Source organism: Berghia stephanieae, chromosome 14 (genome assembly GCF_034508935.2).
Source record: "Berghia stephanieae isolate SIO BIC M18660-M18661 chromosome 14, UCSD_Bste_1.3, whole genome shotgun sequence".
In the NCBI taxonomy this organism is placed as follows: Eukaryota; Metazoa; Mollusca; class Gastropoda; order Nudibranchia; family Aeolidiidae; genus Berghia; species Berghia stephanieae.
The window spans coordinates 28,777,959-28,800,482 of NC_088373.1; the positions used below are offsets into that span (position 1 = coordinate 28,777,959).

A 22,524-nucleotide genomic window follows, 5' to 3' on the forward strand; every position below is an offset into this window, starting at 1 on the left:
ACTACTACAAAACACTACTATACTATACTACTACTACTGCTACTACTACTACTACTACTACTACTACTACTACTACTACTACTACTACTACTACTACATACTACTACTACTACTACTACTATACTACTACAACAACTATACTACTACTACTACTACTACTACTACTACTACTACTACTACACTACACTCTACTACTACTACTACTACTACTAACTACTACTACTACTACTATACTATACTACTACTACTACTACTATACTACTACACAACACAACAACTACTACTACTACTACTACTACTACTACTACTACTACTACTACTACTACTACTACTACTACTACTACTACTACTACTACTTTTTAATCTTGAAATCCACAATTTTGACTATCCCACCATCTTTCTTCATTTCATTCGGGTTGAAATGACCTAAACGTGTTGCAAGCATCATCTAGATAACGCGTAAAACAGAGAAAACAAATTCAGCCTGAAAATTATGTTAAGATTTTAGTAAAGATTCTTTTTCTTCTCCTGGCTTACTTTCAACTTCGTATTTATTTTCTGCCTAGCGTGTCCAGCTGGTTGGATGGGAGCATCATCCTTGAATCATATACCTATGATGTTCGCATGGGTGTACGATGCGATAGTGATGTCGTTTCTTCTTCTCTTTACTAGACTATCCTGCTTCTTTGGTTTGTGATTGTATTTTTGACAGGGGATATTTTTTTTTCTGTAAATCTTCTGCCTGTTTGTTCTTGGTTATTTATAATTTAGCTTATGATATCTTAAGGTTATGATTTTGATTGACATTTGTACTATTTTTGTTAGATTGCTTGTTTTTTTGTTTCAGCGGTCTCTCATATAACCTCAATTGTGTTGGAAGAGACCTAAAGCAACAAACAAACAAAAAGCATGTCCAGATTGTTGATAAATCGATGTAGTACTAACTATTAATTCTCATTCAGACGAGGGCGAGGATCCAATTCATTTTACTATAGGCATCGATTCCTCTCATTAACATATAATATGTAAAACCAAACAAAACAAATAAAATTAAATTAAACAGAAAAATAAATTCCTTCTCGCCATAAAGAAAAAAACTCCCCGAAAACCGAAAAACATTGAAACAAACAAATACAAAAACAAAAAACAAAACAAAAACAAAACAAAAAAAACAAAAAAGACAAAGAAACAACACAAAACAAAGCAAAACAGAAACCCCCCCCCCCCAAAAAAAAAAAAAAAACAAATAAAAAAAACAAAAACAAAAAAACAAACAAAAAAAAAAACCCAACAAAAACAAATGAAATAAAAAATAACAAGATCAAAGGATCCTCCGTCACTTATAAAAGTAAAAATATTCAAGTTTTTATTGATTCATGTGTGTGTGTGTGTGTATGTGTGTGTGTATGTGCGTGTGTATGTGCGTGTATGTGCGTGTGTGTCTTTAATTTTAAGTACATAAACATATTTCGATCGACTTAATTGTATATAAAGTATATATCCGCTATAATATACCTGCAGATCCTTCCTTGTTTTAAACCTGTGCTTTATAACGGGATAACGCCCGAGTTTGTTTTTTTGCGGAAAAGTTGGATAATCGTTCTCTTTAGGCGATGCAAAGTTGAATTCATGGAGAGAAGAATCTACTTTACTCATAATAGTATCTCATCATTCTCAAGTGTATGGTGTGGTAGCAGTCACAATTTTCAAGAAAATGATGGTTTAGTGGCCTTGTGGTATGACACTCCCTTGCGGATCGGAAGTCCTGGGTTCGAGCCTCGCTCGGCGTATAGTTGAGTCCCTGGAACAGGTTCTTTACTCTCATCCTCTCACCGCACCCAGGGTGCAAAATGAGTATTGTTGTCACTGTCGAAAAACATTTGTAACGTCTCGTTCTACATGCTACGTGTTGCTGCTGTTGGTCAGGGACCCTTTGTAAATCGCTCTGAGCACGTTTAGTGAATATTGTGCTATATAAAAGCTCATTTAAATTTATTTTTTTAAATAAAAAAATAAGTCTTTGTCTATACTATTATAAGAATCATTTATATCACAGCAGTACTCTCTGTAATAAGACACGTTGGAGCTTGGTGACCGAATGTGTTAGTTACCTCCAGCGACATCTATACTCTTACAGGTTACCTCCCATGAACATCGGCTTTCGGCACGCTCGGATTCTACCGCGCTGTTTGGCTTCTCCCGAGAGCCTCATTCATTCATGCCTGTTAGAGGACTACATATATATTCCAATTGATCCATTCCTCTTTGTCTTACGTTTTTCTTACCTGCCTAATATCCCCTGTAAAATAATTTCAGTGACCTCAATGATAAATTACTGGGTGAGGTTCCTGACCTCCCATAGTGGGCAGGGGGGGGGGTACATACTGTGTCTTCTATCCCCTTATATCTGTTTTCCAACATGCTTTCTGTCTTTGTCTTGGAATGAGATTACTTGGCTTTGTCCTGGTCCTGACCAGATGTCCTGGCTGAGAGGGAAACAGTCGAATGTATAGTTAGTTTTGGGAGATGATATTTTTTTCATTGTAAATCATCTCTCTGTTATGCACTGTATTATGCTTTCTTTATATTATATATGATTTGTAAAATATTTGAGTGTGTTCCTCTTAGCGGGGATCTGTGTTTGTGTCTGGATGAGACTTTTAGTGATCTCAAACTAAGTACTTTGATAGAGTGCTTTTGGAATCTACACCTGTTTCTTATTTGAACCAATTCCCCTTTGTCTTCCCTTTTCTTGGGTGCTTTAATTGTAATTCTAGAACTTTTTACTATCCCATTTTCTTCCTTTTTTTACTGGCGCTGATATGACCTTAATTTGTTGCAAGCGCCGTAAAACCCTTAAAATCAAACAAAAAACAATGATAAATTAAAAAAAACCCCAGCTTTTCTAGTCAAAATGAATTGGAAAAAACAATTGTTAGCAATATGGTGGTTAAGTTAGATCAATTGATAGACCGGTATTAGAGTCCTGTGGTTCTTGCATGTCATCCCTCTGTCTACCCTATCAGCATCCTATCCAAAGCGTAGTGAATATTTGCTACCGACCATCCGTTTTATATCACAGAAAGCAAGATTAATTCTGACTTCTTTCTTTTTCTCTCCTCTCTTCCTCCCCTCCCCCTCCTCCTCCTATTCTTATTCTTTTTCTTCTTCTTCTTCTTCTTCTTCTTCTTCTTCTTCTTCTTCTTCTTCTTCTTCTTCTTCTTCTCTCTTCTTCTTCTTCTTCTTCTTCTTCTTCTTCTCTTCTTCTTCTTCTTCTTCTTCTTCTTTCTTCTTCTTCTTCTTCTTCTTCTTCTTCTTCTTCTTCTTCTTCTTCTTCTTCTTCTTCTTCTTCTTCTTCTTCTTCTTTCTTCTTCTTCTTCTTCTTCTTCTTCTTCTTCTTCTCTTTTCTTCTTCTTTTTCTTCTTCTTTTTCTTCTTCTTTTTCTTCTTCTTCTTCTTCTTCTTCTTCTTCTTCTTCTTCTTCTTCTTCTTCTTCTTCTTCTTCTTCTTCTTCTTCTTCTTCTTCTTCTTCTTCTTCTTCTTCTTCTTCTTCTTCTTCTTTTTCTTCTTCTTCTTCTTCTTCTTCTTCTTCTTCTTCTTCTTCTTCTTCTTCTTCTTCTTCTTCTTCTTCTTCTTCTTCTTCTTCTTCTTCTTCTTCTTCTTCTTCTTCTTCTTCTTCTTCTTCTTCTCTCCTGTTATTAGTTTAATTTACTTTCTTACTTAATTCATTCCTTTCTTCATTCATTCATGATTATTTAATTGAATTGAACGCGACATTCCTCGTGATAGGAGGACATCCCCACCAATGTCATAGGGCTAAACCTGCAATCCTCCATCGTTGTCATATCCCTAAGCAAAGGTATCAAATCCTCTGAAGAATCATATTAATAGAGTATTAGCAAGTTAACGATTACGTTCCCCCGAACCACAAATGATCGACCAACGACGAGAAAGAAAACCGGGATCTGTCCTTAAAGCCTTCGACGTCGCTAAACGACATCCGGCACGCGAGTAAAACGTCGTTGAAAGGATCGTTTAGGTTCGTGGAACGTAATCATTAACTTGCTATTAAGTAGGGGTGGACCTGATCTCTTGAAAATAACTCTAGAGCTTAACCCATCGACGTTTATTTAGAAGAATTAGTTTTGCTTCTTAACTCACTCAACCCCAACACCGACTATATCCGTAGTATACACGGGGTTACTCTTACCCCATGCCTATTTATTACATTTTTCTGAGACAAATTATAGCCGTTGTATCAAAGCTAATGTTCTTAATGTTAATGTTAATGGTAGTTGAATATCTATGCACATTCTCATTTTTAATACATTTTTTTTTTCCAATTTTGAAAAGCGGCAAAAATCTCCAGGATTGAGTGAGTTAAACCTCAAAAACCTTAACTTTCCTAATACTGAGCGATTTGACTTTGAAGTCTATTTTCTTCACGAAGTTCATTCCGATACGATACCAGATTGACACGACGGTTTCGTATTGGACCCTTGGTAATATTGTAGCTATTTATATTATTGTCATGTGTACATTTGATAACCCCTCCCAATCTAATACCAACAGTAAACACTACTACCACTTCTACTGTTACCACAACAACTACGACTATTACCACTACTTTGGAGCCGCTTACGAATTTAACAACAAGTGAGTAAGTTGTGAATAGTGAGTAACACGTTTTCTTTCCATTTTTTTTCTCTCTCTTCTTATTCCATCCTTATTTTCACTTGAAGACCTCAATGCCCGAAGTACGTCTGTCACCTTGTCACGATACATTCGTTCAATACAATACATTATGATAGTTCGAAACATGGTTCCTTAACTTTGAATGCTCTCAACACAAGAAAATTTAGACGCTCTCTCTCTCTCTCTCTCTCTCTCTCTCTCTCTCTCTCTCTCTGTGTCTCTCTCTCTGTGTTTCTCTCTCTCTCTCTGTCTCTCTCTCTCTCTCTCTATCTCTCTCTCTCTCTCTCACTTCCCTCCCCTCCACACATACATTTTCTCCAATTGCAATTGCTATGGTCCTTTGCAGAGGGTCCAATCCAATCTCAGTCCTTTCCTTCTCAACCGTTGAGTTCCATGTTATTATTATTATTATTATTATTATTATTATTATTATTATTATTATTATTATTATTATTATTATTATTATTATTATTATTATTATTATTATTATTATTATTATTATTATTATTATTATTATTATTATTATCTTTGCTTTCGGCCCTTCTTTCCCTCTCTCTCCTTTCGGAGTCCATATAACTCAAATGCGGCACCAAAATCGTTCCTTTTCTCTCTCTCCTGTAAGCATGTCGTCTTCAATTTCATCTCTTTTGTTTTCATGGCCACTCTATCTTTTTTGAACTTCCGGGCTCCATAATTCACTCAAAGTCAGACAAAGTCAAGCACCATTCGCCTCACGGTATTTCACACGCCAAGTTATATACAGTCGCGTCTCTCTAATCTGGAACTTCACAATTCGGATATCTCTCTTATCCCGACAGGTTGCCTGGGGACAGATTTTTTTCATTTTTTTTTTCTTTTAACACGAGTAATTCCACTATCCTGATGTCTCTGTAACGGGACAACATTTGGGAACGAAGGTATTCTGATTGGAGAGACGTGACTGTAAAATGTCCAACGGAGCAGAGAATATGACTTTACTGTAAGACATACTTCTGATCTCTGACTTTGTTCAATAGCTACAAGTGACGAAACGCACTTTTAGCGAACGGCAAATTACTTCCTGTGTCTGGCGTATTCCTGTCTTAATCAAGTACTTTATTCCTTTTTGAATCCTGCAATTTTGTTGGCAGTTTATTTAGATTTAATTTAAAAGCTAGATTTAATTTTGCCTCGATTTCCCCTCGTTTTTGCATTATGTGACAAAAGTCCTTTTAGCATTCAGGTCTTCAAGTGGATTCAACGTCCGTCCTTCAAATAAAAGATTTAAAATTTAAAATAAATCCCTACCTGATCCCATTTGAAATCATCACTTTTTTTTAGAAACACAAAACTTAACATTTACAACATACTTTAAACATATTTAGATTTAAATGGGTTTTGGTTTGGGGGGAGGGGGGGGGGGGTATTGGCCAAGTTATAATTTAAAAATAACTTTTACATACCGCGGAATATGCGCGATTTGAACCATCCTTCTAAATTATTAACACGAAGCCACATATTATTCTTTTTGCTTTTCGAAATTCTGGACAATATGAGTGTGGAAAAAGCTTCGTGACGGTCAATTAAATATAAAATATAATGAAATACAAAGTCATTAATGAATCTTTGTTATTTTTTTTTTTTATTGGAGCGTCAGTGTATTAGAAATTAATTTGAAACCTCGAAGTAATACTTGAATCATATTCAAAGGTACGAAGTGAACTACGTATTATGCCATTGGACATAATTCTTCCATTCATTATATAACATTTTATTTGTTTCGGGATAGTCCTTTCGCTATTTGTGTATAATCTATGGTGTGGGTCATAATATTATATATTATTAGTTCAAGTGGGCATGGACGCGTGTACTACTACGGCAACGTTTGAATAAGAGATTGAGAAACTCATTATTATTATAACTTGATGGAGACATGTTAAGTTCGGTGGGGCCGAAGTTGTAGATATTTAATGACCAATTTAAGGGGACAAATCAGTCAATTAAAGAATTACAAACAACAAAGAATGTATAGTTTCTCACGTAAACCATTTATAAAATATTGTGAGATCTGATTTGACCTGGCTGGAATTAAAGACATCTTTCCAATCTAAAACCAGGGGAAACAACAAGCACGGCAAATGTCACGGAGATTTCTACAACCACGGAAACCTCACAGTCTAGTGAGTAGTTTGAAACAATGGGACATATCAGGGTGCCATACCTTCTTATATTTGTCATCATTTCTATTCCAATCGGCTTCATTTCCATGAGATTTTATCCCCCATACTATTATCCCTGCTGTCTGATGTTTGACATCTCTGTGATCCGGTGTTGGGCAATTGATTGGAGTCCGGAGTCGACTTACCGAATGCATTTGAATAATTTGCTTATACAATGTGACGTTCTGAAGGCTGTAATATCAGATTCATGACAAAGCCTCAAATATCCTTTTGTGCTATTTGCAGTAATAATATATTTCATCAACTGGTCAGAATTGTATAATGACACCGATTGAAGCAAGACGAATAGCTTAACAGGTGACTCCGTTTCCGAAGGAGTGTCTCCAATAGTTTCCGATAGCTGCCATTCCGGGTAGCGTCGACTCTGACTCCAGTCGAGTTTTGCTCGCTCTTACTTTCTACCCGCCACATTGTCGAAAACCTTTTTAGCCCTTTGCCAGTGACTCTGAACATGCTTTCAAATCATACTTTATCCTATTATTCTTATGGTTAAAATTATTTGCACAGTATCAGCAATTTGAATTTGAGTTGAGATTGAATCCATCTGTAACTATGCTTTGGGAAAACGACTCATTTTTATTATAGTATAGGTGAGAGTGAAGTTGTACTCCGACAGCTAAGGCTTGTTACGCCGGACTTAATAGGATTGACATCGTAAGTGGAGTATGGAATGTGAGGTTTAGGTCTTGAAAAGATTTTATATATATATATATATATATATATATATATATATATATATATATATATATATATATATATATATATATATATATGTCTGTTTACTGAATTCAAAACGGTAATTTTAAAGACTGATTTTAAAAATGTTTTTTGTGTGTGTGCCTCCCCCCCTCCCTTCCCTCCTCTCGGTTTTTCCCCTCGATACGCTTCTCCTTCCCCCCATCAAAGACACAAGCAAACAATACAATATAAGAATACGAACCATTCAGAACAAAACCTAACGAAAATAACTTTGAAATGTAAATAGTTTAGAAAGAAGTCTGGAAATACTCATTGTCTAGACGAATCGTGTCGTGTCGGGTCAGGAGTGAAATGGCTGTAACTCGACCACACGCGCTCCACGAATGAGCTGAAACAGATTATTATAATGATTATTATGGTCGTTTTACTTGGCTACTTTTAATACGTTGAATTCCGCATCGCAAACGATGTCATTTGTTAAGAAAATCCAGGATTTATTTCAACCCAGCTTTTTGAATAAAACGGTTAAGTCACTCTTTTGAGTTGTGACATTTAACGCTTTTTGTATAATCCATAGCGTTCTATAATATCGTTTTTCTTTCACAGTATTTACTTGGAAAAAGCTTTTTTTTGTGACAAACTTTGATGTACTTTAAAAAAAAATTATGATATAATAGTTGGTGGTAATTTAAAACGGTATCACTTAAAATGTTAAGCTCTATATAGTTTTTTCCATTCATACTTTCATTTACTCAAAAGTGTGTGAAATAAAAGAATTGGTATTTAATTTTTCACTTCAAAATTTTTTCTCTTTACTCTTTTTTTTTTTTTTTTTTAAACGAAGAGACTTGTATTACTTTTTGCAACTGTGTATGGACTTGCAAACTTATTTATGGCTTGATGGCAACGTTTGTTTCTTTGGTCTAATCGATTCATCATTATATTTTCTATCCATTGTCTCTCATATTTTCATATCGAACAGCTTCGCTTTGGTGTGTATTGAATGGGCTATATGTGTATTATAATGTTCAAGATGTTTAAATTTTGACAAATTATGTAGAGGGACACCAATTTGAAATCTAAAGTGTAATGGTGTCGTCGAATTCCATCAACTTGAAGATGAATTGAAATAAAAATTAGAACACTTGTATTTTCTGAGAAAATGAAAATACAAGTTAATGTTTCAATAATCTTCTTCCTTGTGGAATTATGATCTCAATAATCATCTTCCTGCCATTTTGAATAGTTTTATTTCCGTCAATTTTCGTTAATGCCCCGTAAAAAACGCCGACTATTAAAACGTCGAGTATGTTTAGCCCCTCTACCCTTTTTTTGTCGTCCTTTCTTTCTCTTCTCTTCTTTTTTTAAAGTTTATAATTGTCAAATATTCAAATATGGATGAGAGATACACTTGTTTTGTTTCCTATTTTTGCTTCTTTTGTATATCATAACATTGCAGTGAGCAATTTGCAGTGAGCAATAAGGGGAATGCGTTTGTCTCTATTTTAAAATTTCCATTGCGTTGTGTCCAACATAATGGACATTTTAAATTGGAGACACGTTACATCATCTGATCACTCAAGTCATAGATAATAATAAATAAGCCACAACGCTGAAATATCAGTCATGTGTATGTGTGTCTGGAATCATAGTAACCACATCTAGTCTCTAATCAAGGGACCAAAGCAGGCGATATACTCAATGAACAAATCTCATTCCCCATGTTGTATTTTAAGTGTCATATAAACTGAATATATGCTATTTAGTGCATTGCGGTCACTTTTTATGTGGTTATAATTTGATCTTTTCCCGATTCTAGCTTGTACTTGTTCCTTTCAGACTGATTGGGGAATATACAACACTTATAAGAATATGTTAAGGGAATGCACCCGACACCAACCATGACTCTTACTCTTAGTTGCGTCCAACATAGTGAACACTATGAGGACTACCCTCCGAATGAATAGCGTTCATATTGACACATCTCTTAGACATCAATATGCAACTATACTGACTTGCTGGCCCCATATTAAGCAGTCATCTTAGTTTTTAGTAACGTCATTGACTTAGGAACTGATATTCACTCAATAGCGAAATAGATTGAAGAGTAATAATTTTGATAAAGATTGGTCGGATTGAGATCACCAAAGAAATAATATTTAAAAAAAAAGTACTTCGCACATGAAACTTTTCTTTAATCTTGAAACTGAATTCAGGAGTCATCCACAAATCCAAATAGGAATCAAAACCGGGTGATGCAAATGTGTAGACATGTAATTGTAACAATTAGGATAAAAATAAAACTTGTTGATTGAAAATGGATGTGCTCCTGGTTAGCCTTTCTGTCTGGATTCCCCTACCAGTCGTGTTTAGTGAGCCATTATTGCATTATTGCATCAAGTGTAACATAAACAACCGAAGATCTGTAAGGTAAAATATTTTGAGAATTGACTACCAATGCCTGAGGTAAGGGTGACGTCAAGCCTAGCTGCTCGTATTCCCGTTTGCTTTTCCAATTTAAAACCCAGAGGAAACAACCACCACAGAATACGTCACAGAGATCACAACTCCCGTGGAAATTTCTGAATCTAGTGAGTAGTCAGATAAATTGCAACAAATTGTAGTGAAACCAATCTCTCTCTCGCTCTGTATGTATGTGTGTGTGTGTGTGTGTGTGTGTGTGTGGGTGTGTGAGTGTGTGTCTTGTTAAATAAGACAACCGCAAGTCTCTCTTACCTTATTGCTTTACCCATCTAAAACCAGTTACGCACAATAATATGTCACGGAGAATTCAACAGTCTTGGAGATCCCAGTGATAAATTAGGCTATTTTTTATGTTTCTTCTTATTATCAGTTTTCCTTTGTTATCAGTTTTCCTTCTGCTCGAGATTGTGTATCCCCTTTGATATTGATATATAATCTCTATATGGTATCTTTTATTATTAGTTTTTTTTCCACGCGCCATGTTGTGTAGCCTATATCTACAGCGGATTACTCTTTTTACGATGACGACATTGGCCATTTAAAAAAAAAATCATAATCCAGTTCTTTTTCTTTTTTTTTTTTTTCACCTGCAAACATAACCCTTTTAATCAATAGGTCCCAGAATCTGATCGTGGTCATCTTTAACTTATAGTATAGCCTGACACTGACTGAAAACATGACGTCAAAAGACAAGTCTTTGGCCACAAAAGAAAACAAATCGAGAGTTGTATTCAATAGTTCAACCAATGGAATCACTTGTTTCCTTGGGCTCTAACGACATCTCACAAGACGCTGAACAAACCTTAAAAAAATGACGTCAAACTATACGTCCTAGTGGGTTCTCGTGTCAGGCTATAACTATAAGTTAACTATTGCTACGGTTCGACCCATTAAGATCCATGTTTTGACGTCATTTTTAGCTTTGTGGACGGCCTAGTGAGTTCTTTTCAGTAGTGGCCACGAAAACAAGTGATCCCAGTGGTTGCCGGGCTATTGAATACAACTCACAATTTGTTTTCTTTTGTGGCGAAACACTTGTCTTCTGACGTCATTTGTTGGTCAGTGTCAGGTCATATTATGTTTACCACGATCTGATCCATGACAATGGAAAGAGTTGGTACTTGGATATATATAGTTCAATCGAAACTACCTTTGTAAATGGTTTACCTGAAAACCGTTTTTGGAGAAAAAAAAAAAGTTACCATCGGTTTGTTTCCTGGACTATATTATTATTTCCAGATAAAATTGGCGCGCGTTGACAAAACCGTCTTTATACATTTTGGTCATGTCGCCATAAATTATAATTAGAGAGCGGTGCTCGCCTCCTGGGGTCTGGAATCATAACAATGCTATACATTTTCGTTTGTGTTTTTCAATTGTATACGAACATGTCAAAGCTTTTAAAGCCCGATACTTTAAAAACGTTTGACAAATCACTTCAGAGAAGATTTCTGGCCAAATATGTATCAGAGTCGTGTTCAGGAACTCTGACTATGGTTTTAAATTCTTAACGCCACAAGGATTTACGACTATGGCTTGTTCGATAATATGCGAGATACGATTATCTTTGTCGTCGAAATGTGAATTTTATAGGATTTTGTTCAAAACTGATTTGACGCCAAATGTAGAACTATGTCTACTGGACTGACCTTATCGCTTTTCCAATTTAGCATCAGAACCAACAACAACAACCACACCACAGGTCACGGAGAATTCAACAGTCGTGGAAACCTCCGAGACTAGTGAGTAGTTTCAAATAGTGGGACGTCATATGATGAGACTCTGTGTGTATCTGTGTGTGTGTGTGTGTGTGTGTCTGTGTGTGTGTGTGTGTTTCTTTTTATTAGCGTTTGTGAATGGAATTGTTGTAATGGTAATTGAGCCATGCTATGCCCTCTTAGACCTAATACAATTCACAAGTTCTGATTTTACAAATGAATCAACTCAATTTGTTAAGGGTATAGTCAGGTGCAAAAGTAACTTCACAACCTGTCTTTTTCCCCCCTTTCTGAAATATTAATTTCTGTTTGTGTCAATAACGCTTAGAGAAATTGATCAAGGGGTTTCATCAAGTGATAAGTCACCCCCTCCAAAAAAACAAAACAAAACCCAACCCCCCCCCCCCCAAAAAAAGAAAAAAAAAAAAAGAAAAAGAAAATAACAAACAAACAAAAAACAAAACAAAATCAAAACACCAAAAAAAAAAAAAAAAACACCAATTAAAAATAATAACAACAAGGCAAAACAAAAAGAAACAAAAGGCAAAACAAAAAGAAACAAAAGGCAAAACAAAAAGAAACAAAATACAAAACAAAAACAAAACAAAAACAAACAAAAAAAGTCAACAAAAAAACAACCCCTCCCCTTAAAAACAAAACAAAACAAAAACAAAAGAAGCAACAAAACAAACTAATAAACACACAAACCGTCCATATTCAAGGATGTTGTAAAAGAATACAGAAAAACTACTTGTCATGTAGTGCTAACGTGCCACATAATAATATAGTTCATTCATTTCAAAATAGAATATCTAATTGGATATTGTTGCGCTGCAAATAGACGTAAAGTGCCAGGAAATTGAATAGCATGTCTTTAAGTCTCCTCTTTTTTCTTATGCTAATTTTAGAAAAGGATGTTTACTCAACGTTGAAAACGCCATTTGAAGTTCAGTTAAGTTAAATTCATTACTAGCTCGATGTGTCACTGTTGATTTCCAGATTCAGACCATTTCACGTAGAGAGTGACAAAAAGGTGTAGATTAAAAACTGAAATAATAATCAAACTAAAATACAGGGGGGGGGGGGGGGGGGGGGGGGGATCGGACAAAGAACTGTGAACTGGAAGATATAATGTTGGGCTGGGGATCTGAATTTTAAATCTTTAAAAGTTTCGGAAAAAGAACTGTGATTAAGAAATAAAATATTGTGTTGGGGATGTGATATTCGAATTTTCATTATCTAAGGCGACAATTTCTGTACACCAAGCACAGAATCTATAACACGGACACGTATCTTAGGGTTGCTACAATCGAGAGAATCTCAGAGAATCTAAATCGAGCCTGCATGATGTTCGGGCTTTGGTCGCATAGTCTTGTTAGTTGCTGCTCGGGAAGAAATGATGATTGCAAGCGTTATTGAGAGGAGAGGGCGAAAAGCAATATTAGTAAAGAAAATACTGGTGTCTCCACGTTGTGGTTACACTCTTGATTCTTTTTTGACATTGATTTATTGAAAACAATTAGTTAACGGATTCTATCATGGCTGGTATCTGCCACCAAAATGATCATAATTATAAATCTTTTTACTTCTGCGAATTTTCTTGTTGAAAAGATGTAAAGTTACTTTTGCTCCTAACTGTATGCTGTACTGTTTGTTTAGATTTATCACGGTTAAGGTTTAACGCATATTTTGTATAACTTTTAAGATAAAGCAAATAGTGGCATTATCTCCTCCTTATCAGCCCTCTAAATAAATAAAATGAAATTGACGATTTGAAAAGAACAGCAATGGGACAAAAACTTAATAAATGTTCCTTCTTTGATAGACCTCAAACACACAGACCCATATCTACCAGTCTTATTTTTCCTAATTTAGCATCAGAACCAGCAACAACCACATCACACGTTATGGAAAATTCAACAGTCGTGGAAACCTCAGACCCACAGACTAGTGAGTAGTTGAAACTGGGGAATATTAGGATACAATTTTGTACAATTAAAAAAACAAACAACTTTTTTGTGTTTCGTCTACTTCTTTTTATATCCCCTTCGATGGTCAATTTAAATAGATAATATCGATACCAGTTCTGGCTAGAAAAATAATACAAGGATATGTGGTTAACAGCATAACGTAATGTTATCACGTCTTCGCCTCTTATAACCTTCCAGATAAAATTAAATAATTTACCACCTCTCTGACTGGAATGGCACACATTAATCAAACAATAGTAGGCTTAAATAGATTTTTTTCCCTTTTTGGTGTGATGTCAAGCACACCTCCCTGTATATCTTTTACTATTATTATTATCGCTCTCCCAATATAGCATCAGAACCAACAACAACCACACCACGCGTCACGGAGAATTCAACAGTTGTGGAAACCTCAGAGACTAGTGAGTAGTCGAAACAATGGGACGTATTTGGTTATTGTGTCTTTTTCCGTGTGTGTGTGTGTGTGTGTGTGTGTGTGTGTGTTTGTGCTGTCTGCTTCGGTTTTTATCCTGTTCGATGGTTGAGATAATATGATTTACAGTTTTGACTATAAAAGACTATTAAATGGTCATTTGGTCAACATTTTATCACGTATTTTCCGCCTATAACCTTTTAGATAATGCTTTTTTAGATATTATTACCACTCTGGAAAGGTACCTAGTAATGATATTTATTTAACAAAAGAAAAAAAACAAAACAAAACAAAACAAATTATAACAAACCATTCAAACAAGTTTAAAATAAATTTTGCTTTTTTGGTATGTCGTTAAGCACAAAGGCCCACATCTACATACGTACTTGTCTATCCTTTCGCTTTTCCAATTTAGCATCTGAACCAATAACAACCACGCCACACGTCTCGGAGAATTCAACAGTCGTGGAAACCTCAGACTCGGAGACGAGTGAGTAGTTTGAAACAATGGGCCTAAACGTGGTGACATAACTAATTTATCCGCGTGAATGTGTGTTTGTAATTGTATGTGCGTGTGTATCTCTAAAGCTGTTTGACGTTTTAATTTGCCCGTGGTTGAATCTATGTAATAGATTCTAGCTGGCAAATTAATATTCTGAAATATTGTTAAACTGGGTGGGGATCCTGACCTCCCATAGTGGGCAAGGAGGTACATGCTGTGCCATCTATCCCCCCATACCCGTTTTCCAATTAATTCCTGTCGTTGTCTTGGTATAATATTACTTAGTTTTGTCCTGACCCTGGCTGGGACACGGGGAGGGAAACAGTCAATTGTATAGTTATGGTTTTGGGAGATGATATTTTTCCCCCTTGCAAATCATTTCTCTGTTATGCATTGTATTATGTTTTGTTTAATATTATATTATGTGATTTGTAAACATTTGAGTGTATTCCTCTTAGTTGGGACCTGTGCTTTGTCTGGATGAGACTTAGGTGATCTCAGACTAAGTACTTTGACGGTGTGCTCTTTGAATCTACATTGTTCCCTATTTGATCCAATTCTCCTTTGTCTTACCTTTTCCTGTGTGCTTTAATTGTAATTCTAGAACTTTTTACTATCCCATTTTCTTCCTTTTTACTTGCGCTGATAAGGCCTTACTTAATGTGTTGCAAGTGCCGTAAAATCCTTTGAAAAACGAGAAAAAAAAACAAAAACAAAAAAAAATTAAACAAAACAAAACAAAACAGAACAATTAAACATAATACAAGTTTATCACCTGTAACGTCAACCGTTTATAACATTCTTGATAAAGCGTTTTGAGAAGATGTCACATCTCTGATAGAAAATAAAGTTTTAAAAAATATGTAAAGCGTTGACCTCCGCTTGGAATCTTTCAGAAACTATTCTTACCTTTTCGCTTTACCCATCTAAAACCAGAACCAACAACAACCACACCTAACGTCACAGAGAATTCATCAACCGTGGAAACATCAGAGACTAGTGAGTAGTTTGAACAAGGGGGCAGAATACCTGTCTGTGTTATGTGTGTGGGTGTGTGTGTGTGGGGGGTGTTGTGTGTGTGTGTGTGTGTGTGTGTGTGTGTGTTTCGTCTACTTAAGTTTTGATTCCGTTGGATGGACGTGTATGGTAGATGGTAAATGAAATGGATACAAGTCAACAACACCTGAAGTCATCACGTATATCTTGTAATATTTTGGATAAAGCTTTTAATAGATCCTGTCACCTCTCTGACTGCAATGACGCAATGGTATTAATGAGCAAATAAAAACAAGACTTGCAAGATATTTTGCTTCTTTGATGTGATGTCAAGCACAAAGACCCGTATGTGCCCACCAGTCTTTCTTTTTCGCTTTTTCTAATTTAGCATCAGAACCAACAACAACCACACCACCCGTCACGGAGAATTCAACAGTCGTGGAAACCTCAGTGACTAGTGAGTAGTGTGGACACATGGGACAAATTAGGACATCGTCTTTTTAAAATGTGTGTGTGTGTGTGTGTGTGTGTGTGTGTGTGTGTTTCTTCTCTATAAGTTTAATTCTGTTGGATGGCCGTGTGTAGAAATGGTATATAATGAAATGGATATTAGTCAATAATATGTTATGTCATCCGTGTTTAACTCATTTCGGATAAAGCTTTTAAGACCTTATTACCTCTCTGATTTGAATCACGTCGTAATATTTTAAAACAAACAAACAGACTTATTAGATATCATGCTTCTTTGAGGCGACCTGAAGCACACAACCTGTACATGCCTACCCGTCTTACCTTTATCGCTTTTCCAATTTAGCATCAGAACCAACAACAACAACCACACCACAGGTTACGGAGAATTCAACAGTCGTGGAAACCTCCGAGACTAGTGAGTAGTTTGAAATAGTGGGACGTCATAATATGATGACACGTCATTTGCTCATCTGTGTATGTGTGTGTGTGTGTGTGTGTGTGTGTACATATAAGTGATAAGTGTGTGTGTGTGTGTGTGTGTGTGTGTGTTTTAGTTTTACAATAGGACAGCACATGCATTCCAGGTTTATTGTGTTTGTTAATGATGAGCCTATAAATGTGACGGTGGACACACGCTCATGTCATACTGTCATGTATAAACGAATGTTGAAGAGATATAGATAGTATGAATATGACATCACTCAGGTCTTTGTTATTGCTTTTTGCCATCCGCGTTTATAAGTAATTCTCACTAAACTGCATCAACCAGACTATAAACGTTCAAGGTTACACATAGTTTTGTATGTTGGTCCGTTATATTTCATGATGGCAATGTTGTGAGTTTCTTATCCAAGCGCATACTATCTATAACTATAAGAAAACAATTTGCGGACCGAAAGACTTGGCTTGATATTCGATATCACTTTTTTTTTCGGACCCATATTTACTCTTTATTTAACGGAGATTGATTTTGATTTTGGATGCCAAAATTCCCCCCTTGCCTTCTTTGGTTCAGGCTCGTGGTTTTGACCAGTCTTTTTGCAGATAATTTCGGTTGTTTCAAGAGTGTTGTCCATGTATACAAAAGCATTTAGAAACGCAACGCCCAATCTTGATTGTCCCGGAAAACTTGTCCAGGCTATAGATAGAACGAAGATGGCGTCACTCTGGTCTTTGTTATCGTTTTTTCCCCATCCATGCTAATGGGTAATTCTCACTAAACTGTTTGTGTGTTGGTCCGTCATACTTCGGGATGGCAATGTTGTGAGCTTCTTAGCCAAGCTCATACTGTCTATAAACCATAAAGGAGAAATGGTAACTGAAAGAAGTAACAGCGCGTGTGGCACTTTTATAGTAAATCGCTATTTCATTAATAATTGGTAATCTATTCACTCTCTGTATTTGACTCACCACATGGTAATGAATTCCTATTCACCCTCTGGAGTTGTCTCATCACATGGTAATGAATGCCTATTCACCCTCTGTATTTGACTCATTACATGGTATTGTATGCGTTTATATAATCGATGGGTACCCCATTGTATTATGGTTTCAAATGTTGTGAATAATGAATTGGCAATGAGACTAATCTTGTTGTAACATTAGAGTATTATTTTAAAGCAACATAACTCAGTCCTTATGACTCGTCGAGTGATCTTTTCTTGCGTTCTATTTTTGAATAGATCAAAGTGTACACACTACATATTATCTTGATCTCATCATCATCATCGTCGTCGTCGTCGTCGTTATCATCATGATGAGCCGTGCTTCACTGCATTGCGATTTCAGGGCTTTCCACTTCACTCCACTCATAATTTTGCAAGTTAACTGTGCACCGTGTCGTTGTTCCTTCCTGTGTCACACCGGCCATCATAGTATTATTGTGTCGCTAGGTTCGCTAGGTGCTCTTTTCCCATCCAGCCTTCCCGTAGTTATCAAGTTTTCCAACCCTTACTACACAGGGCAATAGGATCGTGAATTAGTTGATCTGGTCTTTTTTTTTTTTAGCGATATTTAAAAATAGGACCACAACTTATTAGAAATACTCCTCTCATCTTTGTTGTTGAACAAAAGGTCCGTAAAAGGAATGTCTATATCGTTTTCTCTTGTCGAATTAAGGTCCGCAAATTGGCTACACTCGTATTTTACCAGTTCTGGCCGACAGCGCCAATGATCTGAATTGTAGTAAATAACAAATGATATTAAGTTTTCACATAATATAACAATATGATGTTACACACACACACTGTCACACACACACACACACACACATACACACATTATAAGTTAGTCTAACTATATATTGCTTTACCCTTTTAAAACCAGGACCAACAACAACCACTCCACACGTCACGGAGAATTCAACAGTCTTGGGGGTCTCAGAGACTAGTGAGTAGTTCGAAACAGTGGGGCCGATTAGTTCTATTTTTAAAATAGCTTTTTTTTTCTTTTTTTTTTTCATTCTAAGGTTGAAATTTCATTCCCTGCAATGACCGAATTTATTAGATATTAACCAGTTATGGCTGGCAAAAATCTTTACTTTAATCTGGATTGCGGTTTAGAATTAAGCTGTTAAATGTAACGTATACCCCTAATAATAGCCTGTAAGATTTTGACGTTTTGAGTAATGGTAACCTTCTTGACTGGAACTGGAATGATGAAAATGACGTTAAAATGCGCAATATTATGATTATGACTAAAAGAAATATGTAATATTTTGGCTCAGATGAGTCGTTTGCCACAGCTCTATGACTATTAGATGAACTTTGTCGCTTTTCCAATTTAGCATCACAACCGACAACAACCAAACCAAACGTCACGGAGAATTCAACAGTCGTGGGAATCTCAGAGACTAGTGAGTAGTAGTTTGAATCAGTGGGACGAAATAATATGTGTATATGTTTGTGTGTATGTGTGTGTGTGTGTGTGTGTATGTGTGTGTGTGTGTGGTAGTCTAACAGTGATAAATACACGTGCATTTCACATTGATAAAGTCGTTGAATGACGGAAATGTAGCGGTGATATCGAATAATTCACGAGTTCTGGTTGGCGAATGAAGAATAGACTGAATTCTAACTTGAAAGCAGGTGTCATATGTTAATCTCCTGTGATTTGTAGCTTTACCGTTTTTAGATCTGATCACTTCTTTGAATAAAACAATAATAACAACATTTATTCATTTCGTTAAGATTTCCTCCCTTTACTTTAAGATATTATTAGTGCCACGCCAACCACATATCTCTTGTCTTTGAACTTACCTTTAGCTAACTCGATACATGCCAACCATCCCAGCAAAGTGGGCCCTCCAAATTCTGAACATCGTTCTGGGATCTCCAGATTCTGAACAACGTTTTCTATCATTATTATTATTATTATTATTATTATTATTATTATTATTATTTATTATTATTATTATTATTATTATTATTATTATTATTGTTATTATTATTATTATTATTATTATTATTATTATTATTATTATTATTATTATTATTATTATTATTATTATTATTATTATTATTATTATTATTATTATTATTGTGGTGGTAAAAATGATTTAGATCTAATCCCAATGTAATTTCACACGGCATTGCGTCAAAAACATTGTGATAATAGATGTTCACAAAATTGAAGGCCAGCTAATAGGGATGGGTGGTAGTGGTAGGCACTTACAATGACTGTGGTCTTACAATTTCGCTTTGTGAATCTCAAAACAGACCAAACAACCGCTTCACCAAACGTCACGGAAAATTCAACAGAGTCCAGTGAGTTTTTTTTTTTTTTCTCATGAAACTGTGGGACGAATTCGGATGCTATGCATTTTATCTGTTTATTATTATTATCATTATTATTATTATAATAGCGTTTTTAGTGCTTCATATGCTTGTTGGGATTTGAATCCCTTTAATGTAATTATTACTTGCCTATCCCCACTCTCTGACGTTTGATGTTCCCCTCCACCCGCCTATGCCGTGTACTGTGTACAGTGTATTAACCCTTTGACGTCTTAGAAATCATACGTTATCCTGAAATTCCCCTGGTTTGACAACCATTGACCCCCCCCCCCCCCCCCCGGTTCCACAACGCCCCTCCTCCCCCCCCCCCCCACCCCCTTCCCTCAAAGAAAAGAAAACTCCCTACGAAAAAACAAATTAACAACCCCCCCCAAAAAAAAAACAACAACAAAAAACAAAAACAAAACAACAACACAACAACAACAACCCCCCCCCCCCCCAAACACTCCGAAAAAGAACCAAAAACAAAAAACAACCCAAAACAAAACAAAAAATTCCAAAACAAACCAACAAACGAGCCCGAGTCTCATCGGTGTTTTTCCTGTATTGGTAAAAATTCTTAAAATGGGATGATGATAAATTGGTTTGGTTCTTACGGAAGACCTGGCGGTATCGACTCCAACGTTAAATCTGGGCAAGGAGATAGAATTCTTGAAAGAGTTTCCCATTCATCCATCGTACTGAATTTAACATTTAAAATTAAAACTTGTCTTTAATATAGGATCCTTCTTCACCCCCCCCCCCCCCCCCCACACACACCCCCACCCCCTCGATTTCCCTCTCTCACAATTTTTTTTGGCCATATTTTGAAACTAGCAAACAAACAAACTAAAAAAATAACACACACACACACACACACAAAAAACAAAACCCAAAAAGCAATGTGCGATTTTGGCTCGAAAATTCGTCATTCAACTGCCAATCAATTAAATTGACCCTCATCTTGTCATAATCTCTCAAACCTTAGACTTCCTTTGATATTTGAAGGACAATTCTTCTGACCAAAATGTAAATAATGTGTGAGTTTTTTTCTTTTTCTTTTCATAATACAGCAGATTTTGTCTTTGAAACGTTAGTTCTGGCCCGATAGTCATGCCCAAGTGATGAAAAAAAAAAGTTAGAAAAATAGAAACGGATAGACAAAATCTTTACAAAGAGAAAGAAAAAGAAAAGAAAGGAAATGAAAGACTTTGAAATGTAAGTAGGTTACAATGGAGGCTGTGAAAAATGCCCAAATTTCAAGATGGATGCCATGCGATCTTTCAAGACAATAAAGCAAAAGACCCCCCCCCCCCCCCCCCGCCCCCACCCAAAAAAAAAAGCAAGCAATCAAAAATGAAAAACAATATTGAAAAAAAAACTAAACAAAAAAATAAATAAAAATAACCAAACTCAAAATGAATAAATACTTAAGACACACAGAAAACCAAAACGTCAGAAATCTTCAGTCTAAGTCATTCTTTGAACTGATACAACAATCTGTGTTCATGACAAAGCCTGCTTAACACTATCTAATCTCGTTGTACCACCTTCTCATCTCTACTATCTCTCTCTTTCTCCTCTTTCTTCTACTTAACTAATCTTTTTCTCTCACTCTCTCCTATCTCCTCTCTTCTCTCTCTCTCTCTCTCTCGCTTCTCTCTCTCTCCTCTCTCTCTCCTCTCTCCTCTCCCTCTTCTCCTCTCTCTCTCTGCTATCTCTCTCTCTTCTCTCTCTCTACTCTCTCTCTCTCGTCCTATCTCTCTCTCTCTCTCTCTCCTCTCTCTCTCTTCTCTCTCCTCCTCCTCCTCTCCTCTTCTCTCTCTCCTCTCTCTCTCTCTCTCCCCGCTATCCTCTCTCTCTCTATCTCTCTCTCTCTCTCCTCTCTCCCTCTCCTCTCTCTCTCTCTCTCTCCTCTCCTCTCTCTCTCTCTCTCTCCCCCCCCCCCCCCCCCCCTCCCTCCCCCCCCCCCCCCAACCTCAATCCCAGCCAGCGAAGTTGAATTCTTGTGGAACTCTGAATCGAACCCGGTTTAGGATTGGCATTAACGAATGGGGCTGATTTGTGGAATCACCAATTAATTCTGTCATTTTCTCGACCTGTATCCTGCGTTTTTCTCTCTCCTCATTGTGCATATATCTAGTTTTACATTCATTTACGTTTTTATCAATGCATGATGAATTTTGAAAAGTGTTCTACATTTTATAATTGTTAAAGCTTTTGTAATCCATGTGGGAGCGATTGAATGCGGTTTAAGCTTTGTTATATTTCCAACCATACCAACTGTGTGATTATGAAAGTCTGTATATTTGTGTGTGTGTGTGTGTGTGTGTGTGGTTTTTTTTTATGGTTTTAATTTTCCATTTGAAATAATGATGCCATTTCCACGATACTAACGAAGAGGGTTATTATTATATAATATTTTCTTTTATATAATAATGATATAATATAATACAACTGTGTATGATTTTGCGCACTAATGGATGTTTTGTTTTTATTTTTATCATTTTTGTCCATCTATCTAGTTAAGAAAATAAAAGAAATCTCGAAAGACAATACAAAATT

The 22,524-nt window shown here is 36.0% G+C and overlaps 1 protein-coding gene across 3 annotated transcripts in view; it reads left to right on the forward strand.

Annotated features, from left to right (window-relative positions):
- LOC144959448 (uncharacterized) overlaps nt 1-22,524 on the forward strand; it is a 115,067-nt gene that overhangs the window by 21,485 nt on the left and 71,058 nt on the right. Inside the window, exons 6-17 of one of the 3 annotated variants that reach the window (XM_078892039.1) lie at nt 4,572-4,655; nt 6,791-6,853; nt 11,767-11,838; nt 13,690-13,764; nt 14,138-14,206; nt 14,633-14,707; nt 15,656-15,718; nt 16,104-16,172; nt 16,530-16,601; nt 18,512-18,574; nt 18,972-19,040; nt 19,903-19,950. In XM_078892039.1, coding sequence (XP_078748165.1) covers nt 4,572-4,655; nt 6,791-6,853; nt 11,767-11,838; nt 13,690-13,764; nt 14,138-14,206; nt 14,633-14,707; nt 15,656-15,718; nt 16,104-16,172; nt 16,530-16,601; nt 18,512-18,574; nt 18,972-19,040; nt 19,903-19,950 — 822 coding nt within the window. The remainder of the gene's footprint in view (nt 1-4,571; nt 4,656-6,790; nt 6,854-11,766; nt 11,839-13,689; nt 13,765-14,137; nt 14,207-14,632; nt 14,708-15,655; nt 15,719-16,103; nt 16,173-16,529; nt 16,602-18,511; nt 18,575-18,971; nt 19,041-19,902; nt 19,951-22,524) is intronic. The other 2 variants (XR_013642626.1, XM_078892040.1) reach the window with 2 other exon arrangements.